This window comes from Mchenga conophoros, linkage group LG1 (assembly GCF_057382185.1).
Source record: "Mchenga conophoros isolate Kocher_MC1m ecotype Shallow Benthic linkage group LG1, M_conophoros_male_GT1.1, whole genome shotgun sequence".
In the NCBI taxonomy this organism is placed as follows: Eukaryota; Metazoa; Chordata; class Actinopteri; order Cichliformes; family Cichlidae; genus Mchenga; species Mchenga conophoros.
The window spans coordinates 40813955-40833554 of NC_140526.1; the positions used below are offsets into that span (position 1 = coordinate 40813955).

Genomic DNA, 19600 nt, shown 5'->3' on the forward strand with positions numbered 1-19600 from the left:
GTGAAATTGGGCAACCCTGGTGAACAGATCTCATGACTGGAAATCTTTTAGTAGTATTTGGATATAGTATAACACAACTGTCAATATTTGTATAAAACATTTCGATAGTTGACACAAAGTTTGGACCAAAACCAAAGGTTTTGAGTGCTTTAAATACGAAATAATGTTCTACTGTATCGAAAGCTTTATAAAAATCAAGAAACACAATAAGGGAATCATCATCTATATTGTCAGAGTAGTCTAATAGGTCAAAAATAAGCCTTATGTTTGAACTGATATGGCGGTTGGTCATAAATCCGGTTTGCGTTTCAGCTATGATCTCATCCAGATTTTTCTTTAATCTTTTGGCATAGACCAATGAGATAATCTTATAATCTATGTTCAAAAGCGTGATAGGTCTCCAATTTTCTATAACAAGATGATCTTTATCAGGTTTAGGAATTAAAGTTATAATACCCTGTTTCATGCTTGTGGACATTTCTTTTCCATAAAGGCATTCCTTAAACAATTCTAACAAAGGATCAACAATGATATCCCAGAACTGTAAATAAAATTCCACTGACAAACCATCATTACCTGAAGATTTGCCCTTTTTCATTGATCGAATTGCCTCTGAAATTTCTGATTTTGTTATGGGACGTTCACAATTAGTTTTAAAGTTTTCTGAGATAGTTGGTGCAAAGTTTTTAACTGACTCGATAAATCTATCACAATCATTGATATTACAATTTGATTTGTATATATCTTTGTAGAATGAACCAACATGTTTTGAGATATCTAAATAATTAGTGGTTATGTTATTATCAATCTTAAGAGCAGATATATTGTTTCTTCTTTGGTTTCGTTTCTCAAGAGCAAAAAAGTAACTAGAATTTCTTTCACCTAGTTCTAGCCATTTTGCTTTGGACCTTATAAAAGCCCCTTTAGCCATATTAATATATCCATTATCTATTTCTTCCTTTAGTCTTTTCAATTTAATTTCTTCATCATCTGATAGAGCATCTTTCTTCATTAATATGTTTAATTCCTTCATAATACTGATTTCTTTAGTGTCATTTCTTTTTTTAATTTCTTTGCTTCGCCTTATTGCCGCCTTCCTTACCTTGAATTTGAAAAATTCCCATTTTAGTGTGTGATTCATATTGGTAAACCCCCGAATATCTGTTCTGCCGTTTTTTCCACTATACTACAAAATGTATCATCATTCAATAAATTATTATTTAGCTTCCAAAAACCACGTAGTTTACTTTGACTTTGTTTATTGCCAACTAAGAGAATTGTGATGAATTTGTGATCAGTTAATGGAGCAAAATCATGAGAAGATTCTGAAACAAAATGTAAACACGAAGAAGATATTAACCACAAATCAATTCTGGATTGTAGAGATCTATTTGCATTGCTCCAGGTAAACTCTTTTGTATCAGAGTTGAAGAATCTCCATACATCTATAACTGCAAGTTGTTCACAGAAAAATGCAGTGCTTTTAAATTTTGAGTGTTGAGATGTTCTTATTGGTACTCTATCTATAAGATCGTCTGGAGCATCATTATAATCTCCTCCAAGAATCATGTGGGCTCCCTTATATTTTGATTTAAAAAAAATCAAGTTTCTCAGATAATTGTATGCACATAGATTTGGCCTGAGTTGTGTTATTATGACTGTATAAATTACAGACTATAAAGAAGGTGTTGTCCAATTTGAAAACCAGAATAATCCATCTGCCTTCATCTGAAGACAATGATTCAATAATATTACCTTTAAAGTTGTTAAGGAGAATGGCTACGCCTGCCGAATGTTGAGAGGCGTGGCAAAAATAACACTGATCACCCCACTGTGCTTTCCAGAATTTTACATCATTATCACTCGAATGAGTTTCTTGTAGAAAAATCAAATCAGCATTTTTCCGTCTACAGAAAATGAAAATTGACTTTCTTTTGGTACTGTCGCGAATACCTCTAACATTAAGGGATAGTATTTTTAAGGAACTGAAATGTAAGTCTGTCATAAGAGAAGAAGGGAATGAATAAAGTGAACTGGATGTCTGTAAAATTAACTAGAAATTTATAAGGTGCTAAGGTATAAACACCTAAAAGATACTCTCAAACAGGAAAACTAAATGTTGAGTACCTAAGTAAAAGTCTTCAGACTCTATTTGTTTTTCTTTTCCCCATTGAAGTGACCCAAATACTTAAGCAAATTAACATTTATACACCAATAAAAGTAGGATGTTTAACTACTCACGCTGTAAAACATAAGCAAGTCCAAACATAACCATAATAATGTTTGCCAAGTATTGGTACACCTAACTTGGAGGTATGAAAGTTTTATAGAAAATTTAAAGAGGATATTATTGGTTGTAAACATATTACCTAATGAACCTGAGGTATTTCAAGCAAAACAAAACAAACAAAAAAATACAATATACAAGTGCCTCCATCCATCCATCCATTCACTTCCGCTTCTCCTTTTCAGGGTCGCGGGGGGCGCTGGAGCCTATCCCAGCTGTCATAGGGCGAGAGGCGGGGTACACCCTGGACAGGTCGCCAGTCTGTCGCAGGGCCAACACACAGGGACAGACAACCATTCGCACTCACTCGAACATTCACACCTAGTGGCAATTTGGATTATCCAATTAACCTATCCCCACAAGCTGCATGTCTTTGGACGGTGGGAGGAAGCCGGAGTACCCGGAGAGAACCCACGCAAACACGGGGAGAACATGCAAACTCCACACAGAAAGACCCCGGCCTGATGGTGGAATTGAACTCAGGCTCTTCTTGCTGTGCGGCAACAGTGCTAACCACCGTGCCACCGTGCTGCCTGGAGCATATACAAGTGCCTCAAATTATTAAATATTGAACAGTAACATTGGGAGCCTGAGGTAGTTGAAATACCTGTTAATGTTAGGTAACTTACAGAGTGAACTTAAAGTATTTCAGTCATCTTGCTGATCTTTTATCAGATGTCAGTCAATGGTCAACAGCGGACATACGTCACAAGAAGGTCAGAGGTCGAAGTTTATTGCTGACGTAGGAGCTTCGTGGTAGTTGGAAGATTCGCGGGAAATGTCTGAAAACAAGTCGGCTCTGACGTGAACGCGTACAACTTCAACCGGAGTTTGTAGTTTAACCTTTCAGACTTACCAGATAAAATATCAGTGTCTTCATATAACGTACGAAACGGAGAGAGTTTTAACGTTGGCTTGCTTAACTGAGGAACTCCACGCACACAGCATTGTCAACGACGCTAATCGGTTAGCTCAGCGGTAACAGCCTTTTAGCAACGATAACGGCTAAACCTGTTCTCCTAGGACGGCGGAAACAGCGGCGCACATACAACGGGCCCAGATAAATGCACATTAAACGGTGAGAACAATGGCAGAGAGGCCAGAAGACCTGAACCTTCCCAACGCGGTAATCACCCGCATCATCAAGGAAGCGGTGAGTGTGAACATCGAAACACGGTAGCAGTCACAATGTCGCGCGCGGTTGGTCTTTTTGTGTGTTTTATACACGCCGGGGATGGTTAAATACGCTAAACAAATACACGACGCAATTCTGGGAGGTCGCCGGTGACCCAGGTTAACTGTTTTTTTACGTTAACCGATTAGATTTGTTTACGTATTCCACTCTCCGTTTTTCAGATGTTCCGTTCGCTGTCTTTCTGTAACATAAATAACGTGGTGACATTTCCCTCACGACACCATCGATCAGCTCGCCGGTGTTCCAGATTATCTGGCGTCGCGAATTAACTGGTGACGGTCGAACAGACGTGTGGCAGACTTGCTTTTCAGGAGCCGCTACCGACAAACCAGCATTTGAGTACACACAAACTGCACGCTTTAGTTGTGAAGCGAAAACGCTGAAATCTGAGTAATAAAACGCACGAGGGAAACTATAACGAAGACGAGATTCTCCAGATCGTTTACTCTTGCTGTCTTGTGAACAGCATCGGCGTGGTGACGTTTATTTGTTTGCTGTTTTCGCGGTCGCCTCGTGCACGAGAATATCACCAGGTAAACTCGCAACATTTTTAAATATCTTGTTGTTCACGAGCAACAGGACGGACTGTGTTTGAGGTAACCTCACAAATGCCACAGATGAACTATTTAGTGTTTATTTGCTGGGTTGTCGGTAGCGGCTCCTGAAAACAAAGTCTACCTCACCAGTTAATTCGCGACGCCAGATAATCTGGAACACCGGAAATCCTGTTCACCTGCTTAACAACACCTGCTGATTCAGAAAACACAACTACATTAACTGGTGAAAGTTAATGCGGGCAGCTGCTGATCAATATACTATAACGCCCCACAGTATTCTGCACAAAATAAGCGAATGTAGCTTGTTTCCTCAGTGCAGCGCTGCTGCAGTTTGTGTGCCCCTTCAGAGTGACTCATGTGAGTTAAAAAAGCCAGATGAACACAGCACTGGGGTGAACCAAAGCTCCACACAATCCTGCAGGACATCCAATGTTTGATGTCGTCAAGGCAGCGTAATAAGAGCTGGGGATGGTCTGACCTAGGGGTGGGCGATATAAACAATATCGGCGACCGTGGCTCAGGGGGTTGGGAAGCGTATCTGTAACCGGAAGGTCGCCGGTTCGATCCCCGGGCTCTCTGTCCTGGTTGTTGTGTCCTTGGGCAAGACACTTTACCCTGCTGCCTACTGGTGTTGGCCAGAGGGGCCGATGGCGCGATATGGCAGCCTCGCTTCTGTCAGTCTGCCCCAGGGCAGCTGTGGCTACAACTGTAGCTGCCTCCACCAGTGTATGAATGTGAGAGTGAATGAATAGTGGCATTGTAAAGCGCTTTGGGTGCCTTGAAAAGCGCTATATAAATCCAATCCATTATTATTAATACGAGGTTAGTCATTCATATACTGCTGCATGGGCTGGGCTGTACATCGTAAGGTTTTAAAAACTGAGCTTAAATAAATGATTAGCGGTAATAAAAGCCGAGGGAGGCCAACAGTGATCACTGACTGTTTTAGGAGCTTTTTGAGATCAAATAGAAGAAAATACAAAACATTAAACATGTTCACAACACAAAAGCCATATTAAACGCAGACTACTTTAGGCCCGGAAGTAGGATTCGTCGTGTCATCACTGAACAACCGGATAGTCAAAATCTCTATCGCAATAGGGCATGTTGATGATGTCATCAAGCTGCGCCTGTTTTGGTCAAAAGCATCGCAGCGGCTACAACCATTATCATCTGCAAAGAGATGAAGCACTTTTGAAATATGGGGAAAGCCAAAAACTGCGCTTCCTCCACTTCCGTAACATTTAACATTGATTCATTAATGTTGAATTGTCTCGCAGCTGCTCTGTTCCCATGTTGTTGCAGTATATTAATAACTAACCTCGTATTGTGGATGGATTATCTCAGCTGTTCTCCTGACTGAAGTTTGGCCCGTGTACAGCATCCTGCTATGCGATTGCATTTGTCCCTGACCACCAGAATCCCTCACGTTAACTTTTAATGAGTGGAAAAAAAGTTGGCGTTCATCCTCCAGCTTCACTGTGCTAATGTTATGCTAACATAGCTGTGTCACTAGCAATCCCATAGCACAACATTATATACCAGGTAGTCCAACTTCAGTAACCCTACAAACGTCACTGCTGTTTAGTTTTCTGTCTTCATTTATGTCAGAAGTGGTAGCAGAGCTGTACGTTTGAATTAGTTTAATTAGTCAGCAATGCTGATGATTTTATTAAAGATGAAAGAATTTAGACCGTTTTTAACTCTCAGTGTTCGTTTGACTTTGGGACCTGAAGGGACGGAGGTTTGGACCCAGATTACTTCGCGAAGCTCCTCACTACGGCAGCCGTAATGCTCTGACAATCCATCAAGCAGTGCGGCTTACCAAAGTTGTACTAAAACATTTTTTAACAGATTTCTGCAGCCAAAATCGGTTCGAGGTCAGTAAGCACAACCAGAATTCATACATAAGGCACACTCTAGATTTTTGAGAAAATTAAAGTTTTAGTGTGCCTTATAGTGTGGAAAATAATAAGTTATACAGAAGAAAAGAATATATCGCGATATATATCGTTACCGCAAATGCTTCAAATTATATCGCGATATGAATTTTAGGCCATATCGCCCAGCCCTAGTTTGACCCTGCTTTTTTTTCCAGAGTTCTAAACAGAGGCATTTTCAGAGTTCTTGTTAAAATCAAGGTGGGCCTGCAACTGTAAGTAGACCACTTTCTCCAAAACTTTAGACAGGAAAGGAAGCTTTGAGATTGGCCTGTAATTGGACAGTTGGGTCCAGGTTATGTTTTTTAAGAAGAGGCTGAACTATAGCTTGTTTAAAGCATGATAGGACACAGCCCGTAGCAAGGGACGTATTAATTAATCTCAGGATAAAAGGCCCAACAGTATTAAACGTGTTTTTAAGCAAGCTTGGGGGGAGACAATCAGAGGGGCAGTGTGATGATCTTAGGTTACTAACTACCTCAGTCAAGTCATTAAGGGAGACTGGCTCAAACTGCTCTAAGACAGCTGGGCACATAGGAGAAAGACTAGGATCTGAGGTAGCAGTTGACGAGACAAGGGCCCTAATAGATAGACTCTTGTCGTAAAAAATGCTAAAAAAAGTCATCACAAATACTTGGTGAAGAAATGACTCCAACATTATCACGTGAACTAAGAAAAAAGATTAAGGACATTAAAAAGTACCTGAGGCGTGTGACTGTTTACTGACACGAAGTTTGAGACAAACTGTGTCTTTGCAGTTTTTGATGGCACCAGATGTCATGGCACGCCGTCTCTCGGTTCTGCAACGTTTATGTTTTATGTTCTTAGTGGTGTCCCTGCTAGTTTTAAAAACCCACTCCCTGTTGGTATATGAGCGACAGATGCTGCTTAACCCTTTAAGACCTACCATAGAACCAAGTCCGCCAGAGCTTACTTTATATTTTTACATGCTGTAGTGCCATTTTTGGGAGCATTTCAAGTTGCTATACATCAATACAACTGTTATAGCCCATATTTTAATAATATGTATGCATTATGTCCATAGTAACTACATAAATTGCAAAAAAGTTGCAATAAACTACAAAAAAATTGAAAATCGTTTTTGTTTTTTTACATATATTTCTACTTGGAGAAATTTAAGAGGTTTATTCCTCAAAACTTTAAATACAAAAAAGTTGCAAAAAACAGTTTACAATCTGAAATAAAATCTGAAAACTCTTTGATAAAATCCTTATTAAACTTGGGAGGACGATATATGAGGGCACACAAAGGCGCAGCAGAGCTCAGGTGTAACTCAAAGAGCTGGAGATCAAAACTAGAAAATGAATCGTGCTGTAATGTGTGATGGCAATGAAATCGAGCATTGAACAAGCCAACCCCCTACCAGAGGACCGAGGGAGGCTGAAAAATGAGCAATCAGGAGGAACCAGTTCCGAAAAAGCTACAGACTCACCGGGTTGAAGCCATGTTTCTGTCAGAAACAGAAAGTCCAGCTGTTGGGACTTTAGGAAGTCATTTAATACAAATGTCTTGTTTGCTAAAGATCTTACATTTAGTAGAGCCATTTGAAGGGTGTAGATTCTAACATCAGATGCTCCGGCTCGGTTAAGCGTGCAAAGATTTCTGTGGTCTACACCAGCGGTCCCCAACCTTTTTTGTGCCACGGACCGGTTTATGCCCGACATTATTTTCATGGACCGGCCTTTAAGGTGTCGCGGATAAATACAACAAAATAAAACCAGTACCGGTACTGGGAAAAAAAGATTTATTCATAACACACGTGAAAAGACCCAGGAAAACAGAGTTATTGATAAAAACAATAACAAAATAACGCTGAAAACCGACAAAAACCCTGAAAACCAGACATTTCACACCTGAGCCTCAAATCTCACGGCCCGGTACCAAACGACTCACGGACCGGTACCGGGCCGAGGCCCGGGGGTTGGGGACCGCTGGTCTACACCACATCCACGGGTCCGAGGCCGCTTGGGGAAATAAAATGCTGACCGCACTAAGCTGGTCAGCATAATGATGCAATGTGTGCTAGGGCTGTTCGATATATATCGGATGACGATATAAAAACGTCTATTTCATTTTACGCTATCGTTTGATTCGTGGTGTTGCAAAATAAACTGTTTACAGCAATATTTTTTCATGGTTCTGATGGACACTGTAGTGGTTATATTCATTTCTTAAAGTTCTCTCTTTCTCTTATATTTAATATAACCACACTACTGACAGACAAGCGCTTGTTTTTATGCGTTGTGGTTAGCAACAACGACGGTAACAGCATCGGGTGTCCCCTTGTTTATGTTCCACATAAACCTTTCACAATAAAGCTCAAGATACTGTTGAGACTTTTCAAAATAAACTGAATCACGTGAAAGAGCAGATTGTTTACGGATGAGAACTAAAAAAGAGCCGCCAGGTGCTAAAAAATAAACCTTAGACTCAAACGTTAGAACAGGCTTCTCCCCGCAGCACGCCGTGTAATAAATACTCACAAAGAAAACGGCGGCAGTTACAACTTATGTCTAAAAATGTATCGTTTCATTCATCGGTTAAAACACTTGACTCCAGCTACATGACGCACAGCTGGAAACACTTCACGCAAGTCGAGCTGCCCGCGATTCACAGAATTTACAGAAAATGTTACATTTTTGTGATTTATATCGTTATCGGACGATAGATGTCTTATATCGGGATATGAGGTTTTGGTCATATTGCACAGCCCTAATTTATGCCCACAAATGGCATCGGGACCACCAGCTTTAACCCTCTGAAATTAGAGATGATTGACACTATGGAGCCTTGCTCTCAAAAACAGACATAGATGTAGTGCTGCCTGTGAAGCTGGATTTAAGACACAAGTGCTTAAAGTTTTTAGAACACATCAGCTTGTCATTACAGAACTTGACATTACTGGGTTGGTTGTTTGCAGCTAACAGACTTAAATTAGTTTATGTTAGCGATGTTGTTGTTTAGCTAGCTGCACTCACATGGGAAAATCCAGCTGTTAGGATTTGTAAAACGCATTATAAATGAGAACAGCGGAGAGCCCAGTCACCAGACAGACAATTTGGAGTCCAACACTTTAGGTTTTCCTCACTACGCTGTGTGTAAATCAGTCTCCAGCTTGTTGGTCCAGGGAACGACCTGTCACCCGATTCAGACAGGCTCTCCATGACACGGGCCCCATTTAAAGTGCTTTACACACCCAAACATTACAACTAACAGCTGGATTTTTGTGTTTCAGTGCAGTTGGAATAAAAACATAAAGCCACTTACTGCTTTCAAATTCAAATTTTATTTGTCACACACACACAACCATACACAGTATGACATGGGGGTGAAATGCTTGTAGCTGTACAATGCCCGACCATTAAATGACAGAAGAAAAGTTTTACAATATTTACAATTTACTACAAAAATTTACAAATTAACTTAGGAATTTACAGTAAAGAATGTGCAAATAGCAGAAGAGATTATAAAGATAAGGATTATAAATTATAGGAATTATAGGATTATAGGAAATGTGTGGTGGTGCGTGTGGTGACGTGTGTGAGAGTCCAGTCTTATAGTGACGTGTGTGGGAGAGTCCAGTCCTACACCTGGTTCAGGCCCCGAATAGCCTGGGGGAAGAAGCTCCTCCTCATTCTCTCTGTTTTGGCCTTAAGGGAGCGGAAGCGCTTCCCAGACCTCAACAGTGAGAAGAGTCCATTGTTGGGATGGGAGAGGTCCATCATAATCTTCCTAGCTTTGGACTTGCACCGCTTGGTGTAGATGGACAGCAGGTCAGGGAGCTCTGATTGAATGATGCGTTCTGCCGAGCGCACCACCCTTTGCAGATCTCGCCTGTCCTGCTTGGTGCTGTTCCCAAACCAGGTGCAGATGTTTGACGTCAGGACGCTCTCGATGGTGCAGGAGTAGAAGTTCTTGAGCACCTTCAGTGGCAGATGGAAGTCTCTAAGTCTTCCGAGGAAGAAGAGACGCTGATGGGCTTTCTTAACCAGGGTGTTGATGTGACAGGACCATGACAGGTCCTGAGTGATGTGGACACCCAGGTATCGGAAACTGTCCACTCTCTCCACTGGCGTGCCACTGATGATGAGGGGTTTGTAATTCCTCGCCTGCTTTGTAGTGAAGTCCACGATCAGCTCCTTAGTCTTGCTGATGTTTAGGAGGAGGTTATTCTCCTGGCACCAGGTCTCCAGGTTCCTAATCTCCTCCAGGTAGGCCGTCTTGATGTTGTCAGAGATCAGGCCCACAACAGCAGTGTCGTCAGCAAACTTGACAATGGAGGTGGTGTCGGATGTGGCTACGCAGTCATAAGTGTACAGTGAGTACAGCAGGGGGCTTAAAACACAGCCCTGAGGCACTCCAGTGCTGAGTGAGATGGAGGGGGAGACTTGTTTTCCTACCCTCACTGATTGGGGTCTGTCTGTGAGGAAGTTGAGGATCCACTGACACAGTGATGAGCTGAGTCCTAGATCTGTCAACTTGGTGAAAAGCTTAGAGGGAATTATTGTGTTGAATGCTGAACTGTAGTCCACGAACAGCATCCTAACATAATTCCCTCTGCCAGTGTCCAGGTGACTCAGGGATGTGTGGAGCAGGTGAGATATGGCATCGTCTGTGGAACGATTAGTCCGGTAAGCAAACTGAAGTGAGTCGATGGTGGGAGGAAGTGAAGAAGTGATGTGATCTCTCATCAGTCTTTCAAAACACTTCATCACAATTGAAGTCAGTGCTACTGGACGGTAGAGATGGCACGATACCACTTTTTTATGTCCGATACCGATATCATAAATTTGGATATCTGCCGATACCGATATGAATCCGATATAGTGTTTTTTAATCAATAAAACTGTTTTTTTAAAATATCTTGCTGCATTTTGCAAGTCTGCAAGTTCATACTCAAGTTTAAAACAACAACTACACTAAAGCTATTCTGTTATACCTGTATGCAAAAAAAATATTTCATAGTTCAGCAATACTGATCAATCTAATAAACTTAAACCTACACCATCCTCCCTATTCTGGTATTTTAAAGAGTACTTAGCATAAATATTAAGCAACCTAACTAATAGGGTTCCAACTCCCAGCAACAACAAAAATAAATAAATAAAAAATAGGGAACCACCCCTCACGCGCCACCTCATGATGCTTAATCGACGTAATCAACCTTAATTTGATGCAGTGTGAAAAAAATGCACAGAAATCAATTATTTTTCAAGAAATATTAAATAGATTCAACATCTTTCTTCAACAAAATTGCAGACTGCACAGATGGTACCTTCCCAAAGTAAAAAGTAGTATAGCTTACTAGGGTATATATATTAGACTTAATAGTCACTATATACAGTAATTGACTTCTATTCATTTTACATCAAATTAAAACTTTGGGTGTCAGATAATTATTTATTAAAAGCTCGACATTTTAAATGAGAATAAGAAAGAAAAGTATGTCTTTGTGCCCCCTTTTCCCTGTTCATGCCGTATCGGCCCCCCTGGCTAAACTTTGCTAGATCCGCCCCTGCACAGTTACCAGCCGTCAGCTACGTAGAAAAAGATCCTGGAGTAGAAAGTAATATTAAATACATTCTAACAACAGCTGATCAAGCTTAAACGTGCTGCTGTTGTTCAACCGCTGGTTTCCTCTTTCTGGTGCAAAGTGGGCCAAAAACAAACCAGAGAGACAGACTCACGACAGAAAAGCCGATCAGCTGATCATTTAAGCAGTTTCACGATTGAAGTAGCAGCCGGAGAGCGAGAGGCAGTCGCTTGTTAAGCTTAACGCAGGAATGCTTTACAAACATTCAGAGATGGACTTACACACTTGCTTTACTTCTCTCGGGGATAACTTTGTCGGAGATGAAATGCCGGGTTGCTAGCGAAGCTCCAAATGCTATCCAGACCACCGACAGGTCCCGCATGCCACAGCTGCTCTATCACGTGATGCATACTGCTCCGACGTGCTAACGTTCTGAAGTGAGTTACGGCGTGTTGCAAGTTTTGTGAGGTGCTTTCGTGATATTTAATGGATCGGATTACATTTTTTATTTTTCTCCGATATCCGATCCAGTAATTTAGGTCAGTATCGGACCGATACCGATACGTAATATCGGATCGGTCCATCTCTACTGGATGGTAGTCATTGTGGCAAGCGGGCTGTTGTTTCTTTGGAACAGGGACAATAATGGACTGTTTGAAGCACGTGGGAACCACAGCTTGGGCCAGGGAGAGGTTGAAGATCTCCGTGAACACCGGTGCTAGTTGATCAGCGCAGGCTCTAAGGACCCGGCCAGGGATTGCATCTGGTCCTGCTGCCTTCCTGGTGTTCACCCTCCTGAAGGTGTTCCTCACGGCATGCTCTGTGATGACGAATGCATTTTCTTCACTGGTGCACTCCGAGCGCGCGCAGCCGTTTGTTGTTTTAATTGCTGCAGCGTCGAAGCGAGCATAAAACGTGTTCAGCTCATCAGCCAGTGAAGCATCTGCATTCATCATTGAAGAAGCTGGTCGTTTATAGTCCGTTATAGTCCGCAGTCCTTTCCACAGGCTCCTAGAGTCGCACTGTCGTAGCTGTGACTCTAGTTTTTCCCCGTAGCTCCGCTTTGCCTTTCGGACCGCGCTGCGCACGTTGTAGGACGCAGCCTTGTATAGGTCCATATTACCGGAGACAAGCCCTTCATTGTAGGCAGCGGTGCGTGATCTCAGAGTGTCGCGGATGTTTTTATCCACCCACGGCTTCTGGTTGGGAAACGTTCGGATGATAGTTCTTTCTGCTGTGTCGTTCGCTAGTTTCCCGATAAATCCCACAACCGCTTCCGTAAACATGTTGATGTCATCAGAGCTGCGCCGAAACATGTCCCAGTCTGCGTCATCCAGTGCGTCCTGCAGCGCGGCTTAAGAGACAGTTGCTTGTTGGTAGTCTCTGCTTTACGGTCAAGATGAAAAGGAATACCAAACCCTGTCAGTTCCAGGTCCTTGCCCCAGTACACAAGTGTTCCTCATTTCATGTTTAAGTGAGTCAAGCTTATAGCTTGTTAAGCTTATAGCAGTCTCTAAGGTTTGTGTACCTGAGTTGCCTTCCAATTTCACCCATTCTCCCTCTTTTCCTACATGAAGATTTTCCGTACAGTCTGAGCTCTGGAGGAATATTCACCGGCTTGACTCAGCTGATAGACCATAGTGACAGGAGGAACCCTCATCTAAGAATGAGTTTACATGTTGGTCGTGGCCTGATATACAGTTCTGCTCAAAAGCAAGAGGAGATAAGACCACAAATAACCTCATTATCAGTAAACCGGCTGACCCGACCGATCATTTTTGGCAAATACTGGAAAGCACATCTGGTACCGGAATATTATAGAGGGATATAAATGTATATAGATTCCATCTCCACAATGAGTCCTAATGGCCACGTTTGCTATCATTACACCTTACTGTAACAAGCATAGCATATGTAAGCATATATGTCTCTGTGTATATTATCTCCTAACCTAATGGGCCAGTCTCAACAAAACTTTGTACACATACGCAGGTTATTGACATCTATATATGCTTTCTTTTTTTGAAAGCATTTATGATAAATTCCAGTTGTTTTGATTTTCATATTCATCATCACCTGTGAATGTAAGCTACATTACGTTCTGTTTTTGTTTGTTTGTTTTTATGTTCAATGGCGATCGCCCTTATGTAACTTCAGTCACCACTCGAAAAAGTAAAGCAGTCAGAAATGTGTTGCATTATCAATGCAGAGAAGCATGGATAAGAATTGCACAGTTCGAGACAGAACTGCAGTGGAACCCCGATTTACAAAATTAATTCGTTCCTTTCGTAAGTCGAAGCACCCATCGTGCCTTTTTGACTGATGCTGAACAATAGGCTAATTGCTAACTAGAACAACAATACGTCGTTCAAGTGCAACAGTGAAGCGCAAGTATGGAAGCCAAGGGATTGTCACATGATTCGGAAGGCATTGTAAGCTCAGCCAATCAAAGCCAGCGGATTTCCCGAGTAACGAAATCAGAGTCAAGTTACGAAGGCACTGAACATTGCCGTTCAGTGCCTTCGTACCTGTAACTTGAATTTTTTTGTGAAACGGGGTATTCGTAAGTCGGGGTTCCACTGTACTTATAGAACTAGACTATCAATAATTATGATTGTGTTGTTGGAGAAAAGATAAATGATTATTGCAGGCTTAGCAGGTTATGCTGTGACTAAAAGGTTGTGAATTATTATGCTCTGCCTGACTCAGCTGGTTATGTTTATGGCGTTTCAAACAGGTGTTGCCAACAGGGAAGATGCCAAGTGCCCTCAGGTGGGCAAATTTTGTAACATCGACTCTTATAACCAGGTTAAATGATGTTACTCTTGTCCCTTGTTTCTTTATTGGCTGGTATTGATACTGATTGACCGATGTATCAGTCAGGCTCAATGTTGGACCTGATATTGAGTTTTGGTGAACAACCACCAAATATAAGTTCAACACTTGGAATCGTCTCCAGGTGCAGCTTCATTTGCTTGTTACTTCATGAAAAAATAATTTAATGCAATACTGGCCAACCCCTTATGGGCCTTTGTTGGCTGACTGTGTTTTCTGATAATGTGTATGTAGTGTACCCTTGAGATAACACTTCTGTAATGTTTATTTTCAACAGCTCCCAGATGGGGTGAATGTGTCGAAAGAAGCAAGAAGAGCCATATCCCAAGCAGCCAGTGTGTTTGTGTTATATGCCACCTCCTGGTAAGAACTAATAAATCCCATTTACATAATGTGACCACTATTTATTTATTTTAGCAACTATAATAGGGGCGGGCGATATTTCTAATATACTTGCTGTATCTCGAGTTTTTCCACGTATGATGGTTAAAATGGCTTAAACATAATCATCGAGTATAGGTTGCCATGGAAATATTAAGCTGTCTGCATTTAAGTCAGTTTTTATTTTCTCTCACATGCTGTGAATTCATCAATAACCCCCCTGCCCAACACTGAGCATGTGTGTTTATATATATTTATATAGAGAAAAATATGTCAAAGTACAGTAATTTGCAAAACATGCCGTAAAATTATTGGCGCAAAAGGTAGCAGTACCACGAAATTATTCCACCAGCTGAAAAGTCATCCACTGCAAAATTAAGACTGTTTTAAACTCGGCATGTGAACATCTCCCCACACACCAAAGACAACTTTAAACCCGCTGTCATATGAGCTACAACGCCTATCGGCAAGAAGCTGAGACTCTGAGATTTCTGTGGACCACACATGCTGATATTTTCTTTAAAAGAACAAACAAACAAACAAAAAAAACTGACTTCACTGAGGCTTACACTGCAGCTCACCCCCTTTGCCCCCAGGGGGTGTTGGGGCTCAAGACATATCACGAAATATATCATGTTTTGCGGTATAGCCACACACACAAAAAAAATTGCAATGTTGCATTTTCCTCATATCCCCCAGCCCTAAATTATAATGACTCCGACATACATGCACATATATTTATTAGGGGTGCAACGATACACAAAATTCACGGTTCGGTTCGATACTTTGGTGTCATGGTTCAATATTTTTTCGATACAAAAAAATGTTCATGCCTTTTTAATTTGTCATTTATTAAAATTATAAATATATATTTTAACTCAAAAGTAGTTTTTAAATTTAATGTTGCTGAAACAACAAAGTAATAAAAAAATCTATCTGATCGAGAAATCACTCATCTTTGGAAAAGAGAGTTTATTACAGAGAAATGTCTCTTTCCAAAATAAAAGCTACACTATACGCTTCTTCTGGGCTATATTCTCAGCAGCATATTAAACATATCAGGTCCCCATAAGGAGAATCCTGTGCTAACGGCTGTCTAAACGACTCGGGTAAAGTTTGTAGCATGCGTGCTTGTTGTTTTTGTCTGCTTCCACTTGTCTTTGCACTAGGATGCTGTCGGAGTAAATGTGCAGTCATATTCGTTGTGTTCCCACTAGTGCTTTCAGGTTAATCTCGTTGAAATGACATTAACGCGCCATAACGTGGCAAATCGTGCGTGGGGCTGGACGGTGAGACCAATTGAGCATTGCGTGGCACATCCAACATACTGTTTTACTTTAGTCCATGACGCGCTTACCTTCAGGGTCATACTTCACATGAAAACCAAAATAGTTCCAAACACCAGATCTGAATGAGGGTGGGGGAGGTTCAATTCGCCATGTTGCAACGAGCTTAGCTTCTGTCTTGCTAGCTTGCGCTGCGCTCAGCGGATCTGCGCTCGACAGTGCAGCCTAGGCGGAGTAGTCGAACGCAGATCCACTGAGCGCTCAACACAGACAGCATCGTCAGAAGAAAAGTTGATAAAATAAATTAAAAATTTTGTATTGTTTGATACACATGTGTACCGAACCGAAAGCACTGTATCGAACGGTTCAATATCGATACGAGTATCGTTGCACCCCTAATATATATATATATATATATATATTTTGTACTTTATTTATTCGAAATTCTGTTTTTAAATTTTTTTTTTTATACATAGAATAAAAGTTTATCAAGAGTGCATGTAATTTTGTTGTGCTTTTGGCACGACAATAAAATCAATTTTTATTCTAATTTCCAGCACAGCAGCAAGCTAAGAATGCTATGATGTGAATGTTAATTCACAAACACTGAATCAAACAACTGCTTCAGTTTAAATGTTTTATTGTTTCCCCCCTGCTTTTTTTTTTTTTTTTTTCTTCTTCTCCTCAGCGCAAATAATTTTGCTATGAAGGCCAAGCGAAAAACTCTGAATGCAGGAGACGTCTTGGCTGCAATGGAGGAGATGGAGTTCGAAAGGTTCCTGGAGCCCCTCAGAGAAGCTTTGGAAGGTGAAACTTTGAAAATACTCTCAGCTTTTAAAGATATTTTAATAAGTCCACAATAAGTTCAGTGACATCAGGACTTTTATTCATTTCCTTGTGAAGTTGTGAAAACAACACTAATGTTTGTATTAGGGATGTTTTTGTGACTAGTTTCTAAATGAGTGGGACAAAAAGTAAACTCGCCAGACTAAAACTGAGAGACGCTCAGATATCAAGTGAAATTTGAGAATGTTTAATGGAAAATGTCAAAAACTAATAACAGACAACTCTAAAGCTAATATACACTCTGATAGTAAGTTAACTTTAATATTTATTTATTGCCCCAAACTTTCTAAACAGAGGCATTTTAAACCATTTATCACATTCTTCAATAGTATATCATGCTTTTTAACAATGCAGCACCTCTCATTGTGCATTATCAACCTTACACATCCCCAGACAGACAACGAAGAAGGAAACACTTAAAACACACTGATGTTAAATTGCGACTAAGTAGTGTGGTGCATGCACTATAACTAATAGATGTAATCTCTCCAGCGTGTCCCGGGTCTACGCTGGGGCCGCCTCCTGGTAAGACATGCCCATCTGGAGCTTAGTGGGCTCCTTTCAATGTGGAGAAGTAGCAACTCTACCTTGAACCCCTAACCAATGAGTGAAATCCTCACCCTATTGCCCATCCACCTTTTGGAGAAAGCTAATTTCCTCATTAAACATTAAAATCACATGTTGACCCATTTTTAAAAAAAAAAAAAAAAAATGTATTTATTTATTTTTTTTAGTCAGTATCATCAATTATGTCAACAAATCATCGCAGCCCTAAAGTAAAATATAATTAACTGCAAGTAACAGCAGGTGTTTTTCATTTGTCAACAGTGTATAAACAAGGACAGAAGGGAAAGAAGGTGTCTGAGCAGAAACGGAAAGATAAAGAGAAGAAGGTCGACACAGAGAATAATAAGAGCAGAGATGAGGAAGGAGAGGACGACGATGAGCGCATGGAAGAGGAGCCTGAGGTCGAGAATGAAGCCGAGGAGGAGGAAGAGGTGGAGAACTGATAACATTCTCCCCACAGAGAACTCCGTCACATACTCTGAGATAATTCCAGGCCAAATAGGATATGTGTGCGTGCAGCTCAGCGTCACCATGTATCAAATGATAATGAAATGTGAACTGAAAACGGGTGACTTCTAGCCTGAAAACATGCAACACAAAGCACAAAGAAGTCACCTGTCTAGATATGTCATGTGACCTCCAATTTTGGATAAAAGAATAACAGACAAAAAAAATGCACATTTGATTCTGCTCCCTGATGTGACAGTTTTTCTACATGACAATGAAGGGAATATGTCTGGTTTTCAGACAAAATAAAACGTTTAAAAGATGTCATCTTGTTCAAACGTCTCCCCAAAAAATGTATATTAAATTGCAATGAATAGAATTGAAAACTGTTACCTTTTATCTGTTAAGAATTGAAAAGATGAAATGAAATCACTGATTTCTTTGCATAGTCTCCTAAGCCAAAGTTCTGAAAGTAGAGTTGGAACACGTGTTATCATATAGGAACTTTAAGGCAGATTCTGGCAACATTTGGATTTAAATCTGCGAGATTGAAGCTAATATTGGGTACAAAAATGCATGTTTACAGCTTATCCCACAACTACAGCTGAGGTGCATTGAGACAGTGAGCTGCTGTTGGGTTTTATACCTAGAGAAACTAGTTGTTTTGTTGTTTTTGAACCATTTATACTTTTCTAGACTTGTATACAAGTTGCTAAGATTTTTAATAAATTTGTATAAAAAGCATACTTGCAAGCTTTGTCTTGATAAAACCGGTACCTTGGGCTGCTTCTAAAAAAAGCAAAGGTGGGGCTGTCTCTAACCAGGTAATGCATGTCCAAATGGTAAATAGTCTGGCTTTTGTATAGTGCTTTCCTGCTCTATGTGAGCACTGAAAGCACTTTATACAACTTGCCTTATTCTCCCACTCATACATGCATTTGTCCTCCTTTTTTCCAAGTAAGTGTTTTCTAGCGTTCACGCAAATTCGTACTCTGACGGATGCATCGGAGAGCAACTTGATACCTTGCACAAAGATGTTCAGTATGCAGACTGTGTGCGGTCAACCTTCCACCAACCCTCTGATTAGTAGATGACCTGCACTACCTTCTGAGCCTAAAGGATGTCAGCCACTAGCCACTTTTTAGCCCACAACATGGGCTAAAAATTGGACAATAGAAAAAAATAAAAACGTTATCTGGTCTAATGTTTCAATTTCTACTGTGACATGGGCACACCATGCGGCCAATCGCATACAAAGACCGACTGGGATCATACCATTTTGTGAAAGACAGAAACAGTGCAGATGTTCAGAATACGGCAAGTGTAGATGTACAGGCCAGGTAGAGAAACGAGGGAGTGGATTTAAATGCAAGGTTGTCAGGAAACATTGAAGAAAAGAGTGAAAATGTAAAATCGGCAGCATCTGGCTGCATTTCAGTCATGCTGAAGACTGCAAAGCTGAGTGCAGAACTGATTCAATTAGGAGCTGGTTAAAGTGATACCTGTTTTTGTTTTCAGCTATTTTCCATTGTGGGGTTGACAAAAGGCTTTAACTTGTTCTGATGCATGTTCTCTCTAGCAGTAGTAAATGTCTTTTATGAAAACACTGAATAAAAAATGGCGCCCTTGTGGTACCCCGCAGGGTAGGGAGGCAATGTTAGAGAACCTGTCGGTTCTAACAGAGATGGTCCGATTAGACAAGTAG

General features: G+C 40.8%; 1 protein-coding gene across 1 annotated transcript; it reads left to right on the forward strand.

Moving 5' to 3' along the window:
- Positions 1-2993: 2993 nt before the first annotated feature.
- pole3 (polymerase (DNA directed), epsilon 3 (p17 subunit)) lies at positions 2994-18639 on the forward strand. The gene is made up of 4 exons (XM_085278494.1): positions 2994-3440; positions 14646-14731; positions 16724-16842; positions 17710-18639. Exons 1-4 carry the CDS (start codon positions 3375-3377, stop codon positions 17889-17891), a joined length of 453 nt encoding a protein of 150 aa, XP_085134620.1. The 5' UTR covers positions 2994-3374; the 3' UTR covers positions 17892-18639.
- The last annotated feature ends 961 nt before the right edge of the window (positions 18640-19600 follow it).

What these genes read in the sequence shown, in the direction of transcription:
- pole3 (XM_085278494.1), top strand. Translation starts at nt 3,375, where the DNA reads ATGGCAGAGAGGCCAGAAGACCTGAACCTTCCCAACGCGGTAATCACC. An exon ending in CCCGCATCATCAAGGAAGCG is followed by an intron (nt 3,441 to 14,645) that starts GTGAGTGTGAAC and finishes TATTTTCAACAG; the next exon opens with CTCCCAGATGGGGTGAATGT. An exon ending in CCTCAGAGAAGCTTTGGAAG is followed by an intron (nt 16,843 to 17,709) that starts GTGAAACTTTGA and finishes ATTTGTCAACAG; the next exon opens with TGTATAAACAAGGACAGAAG.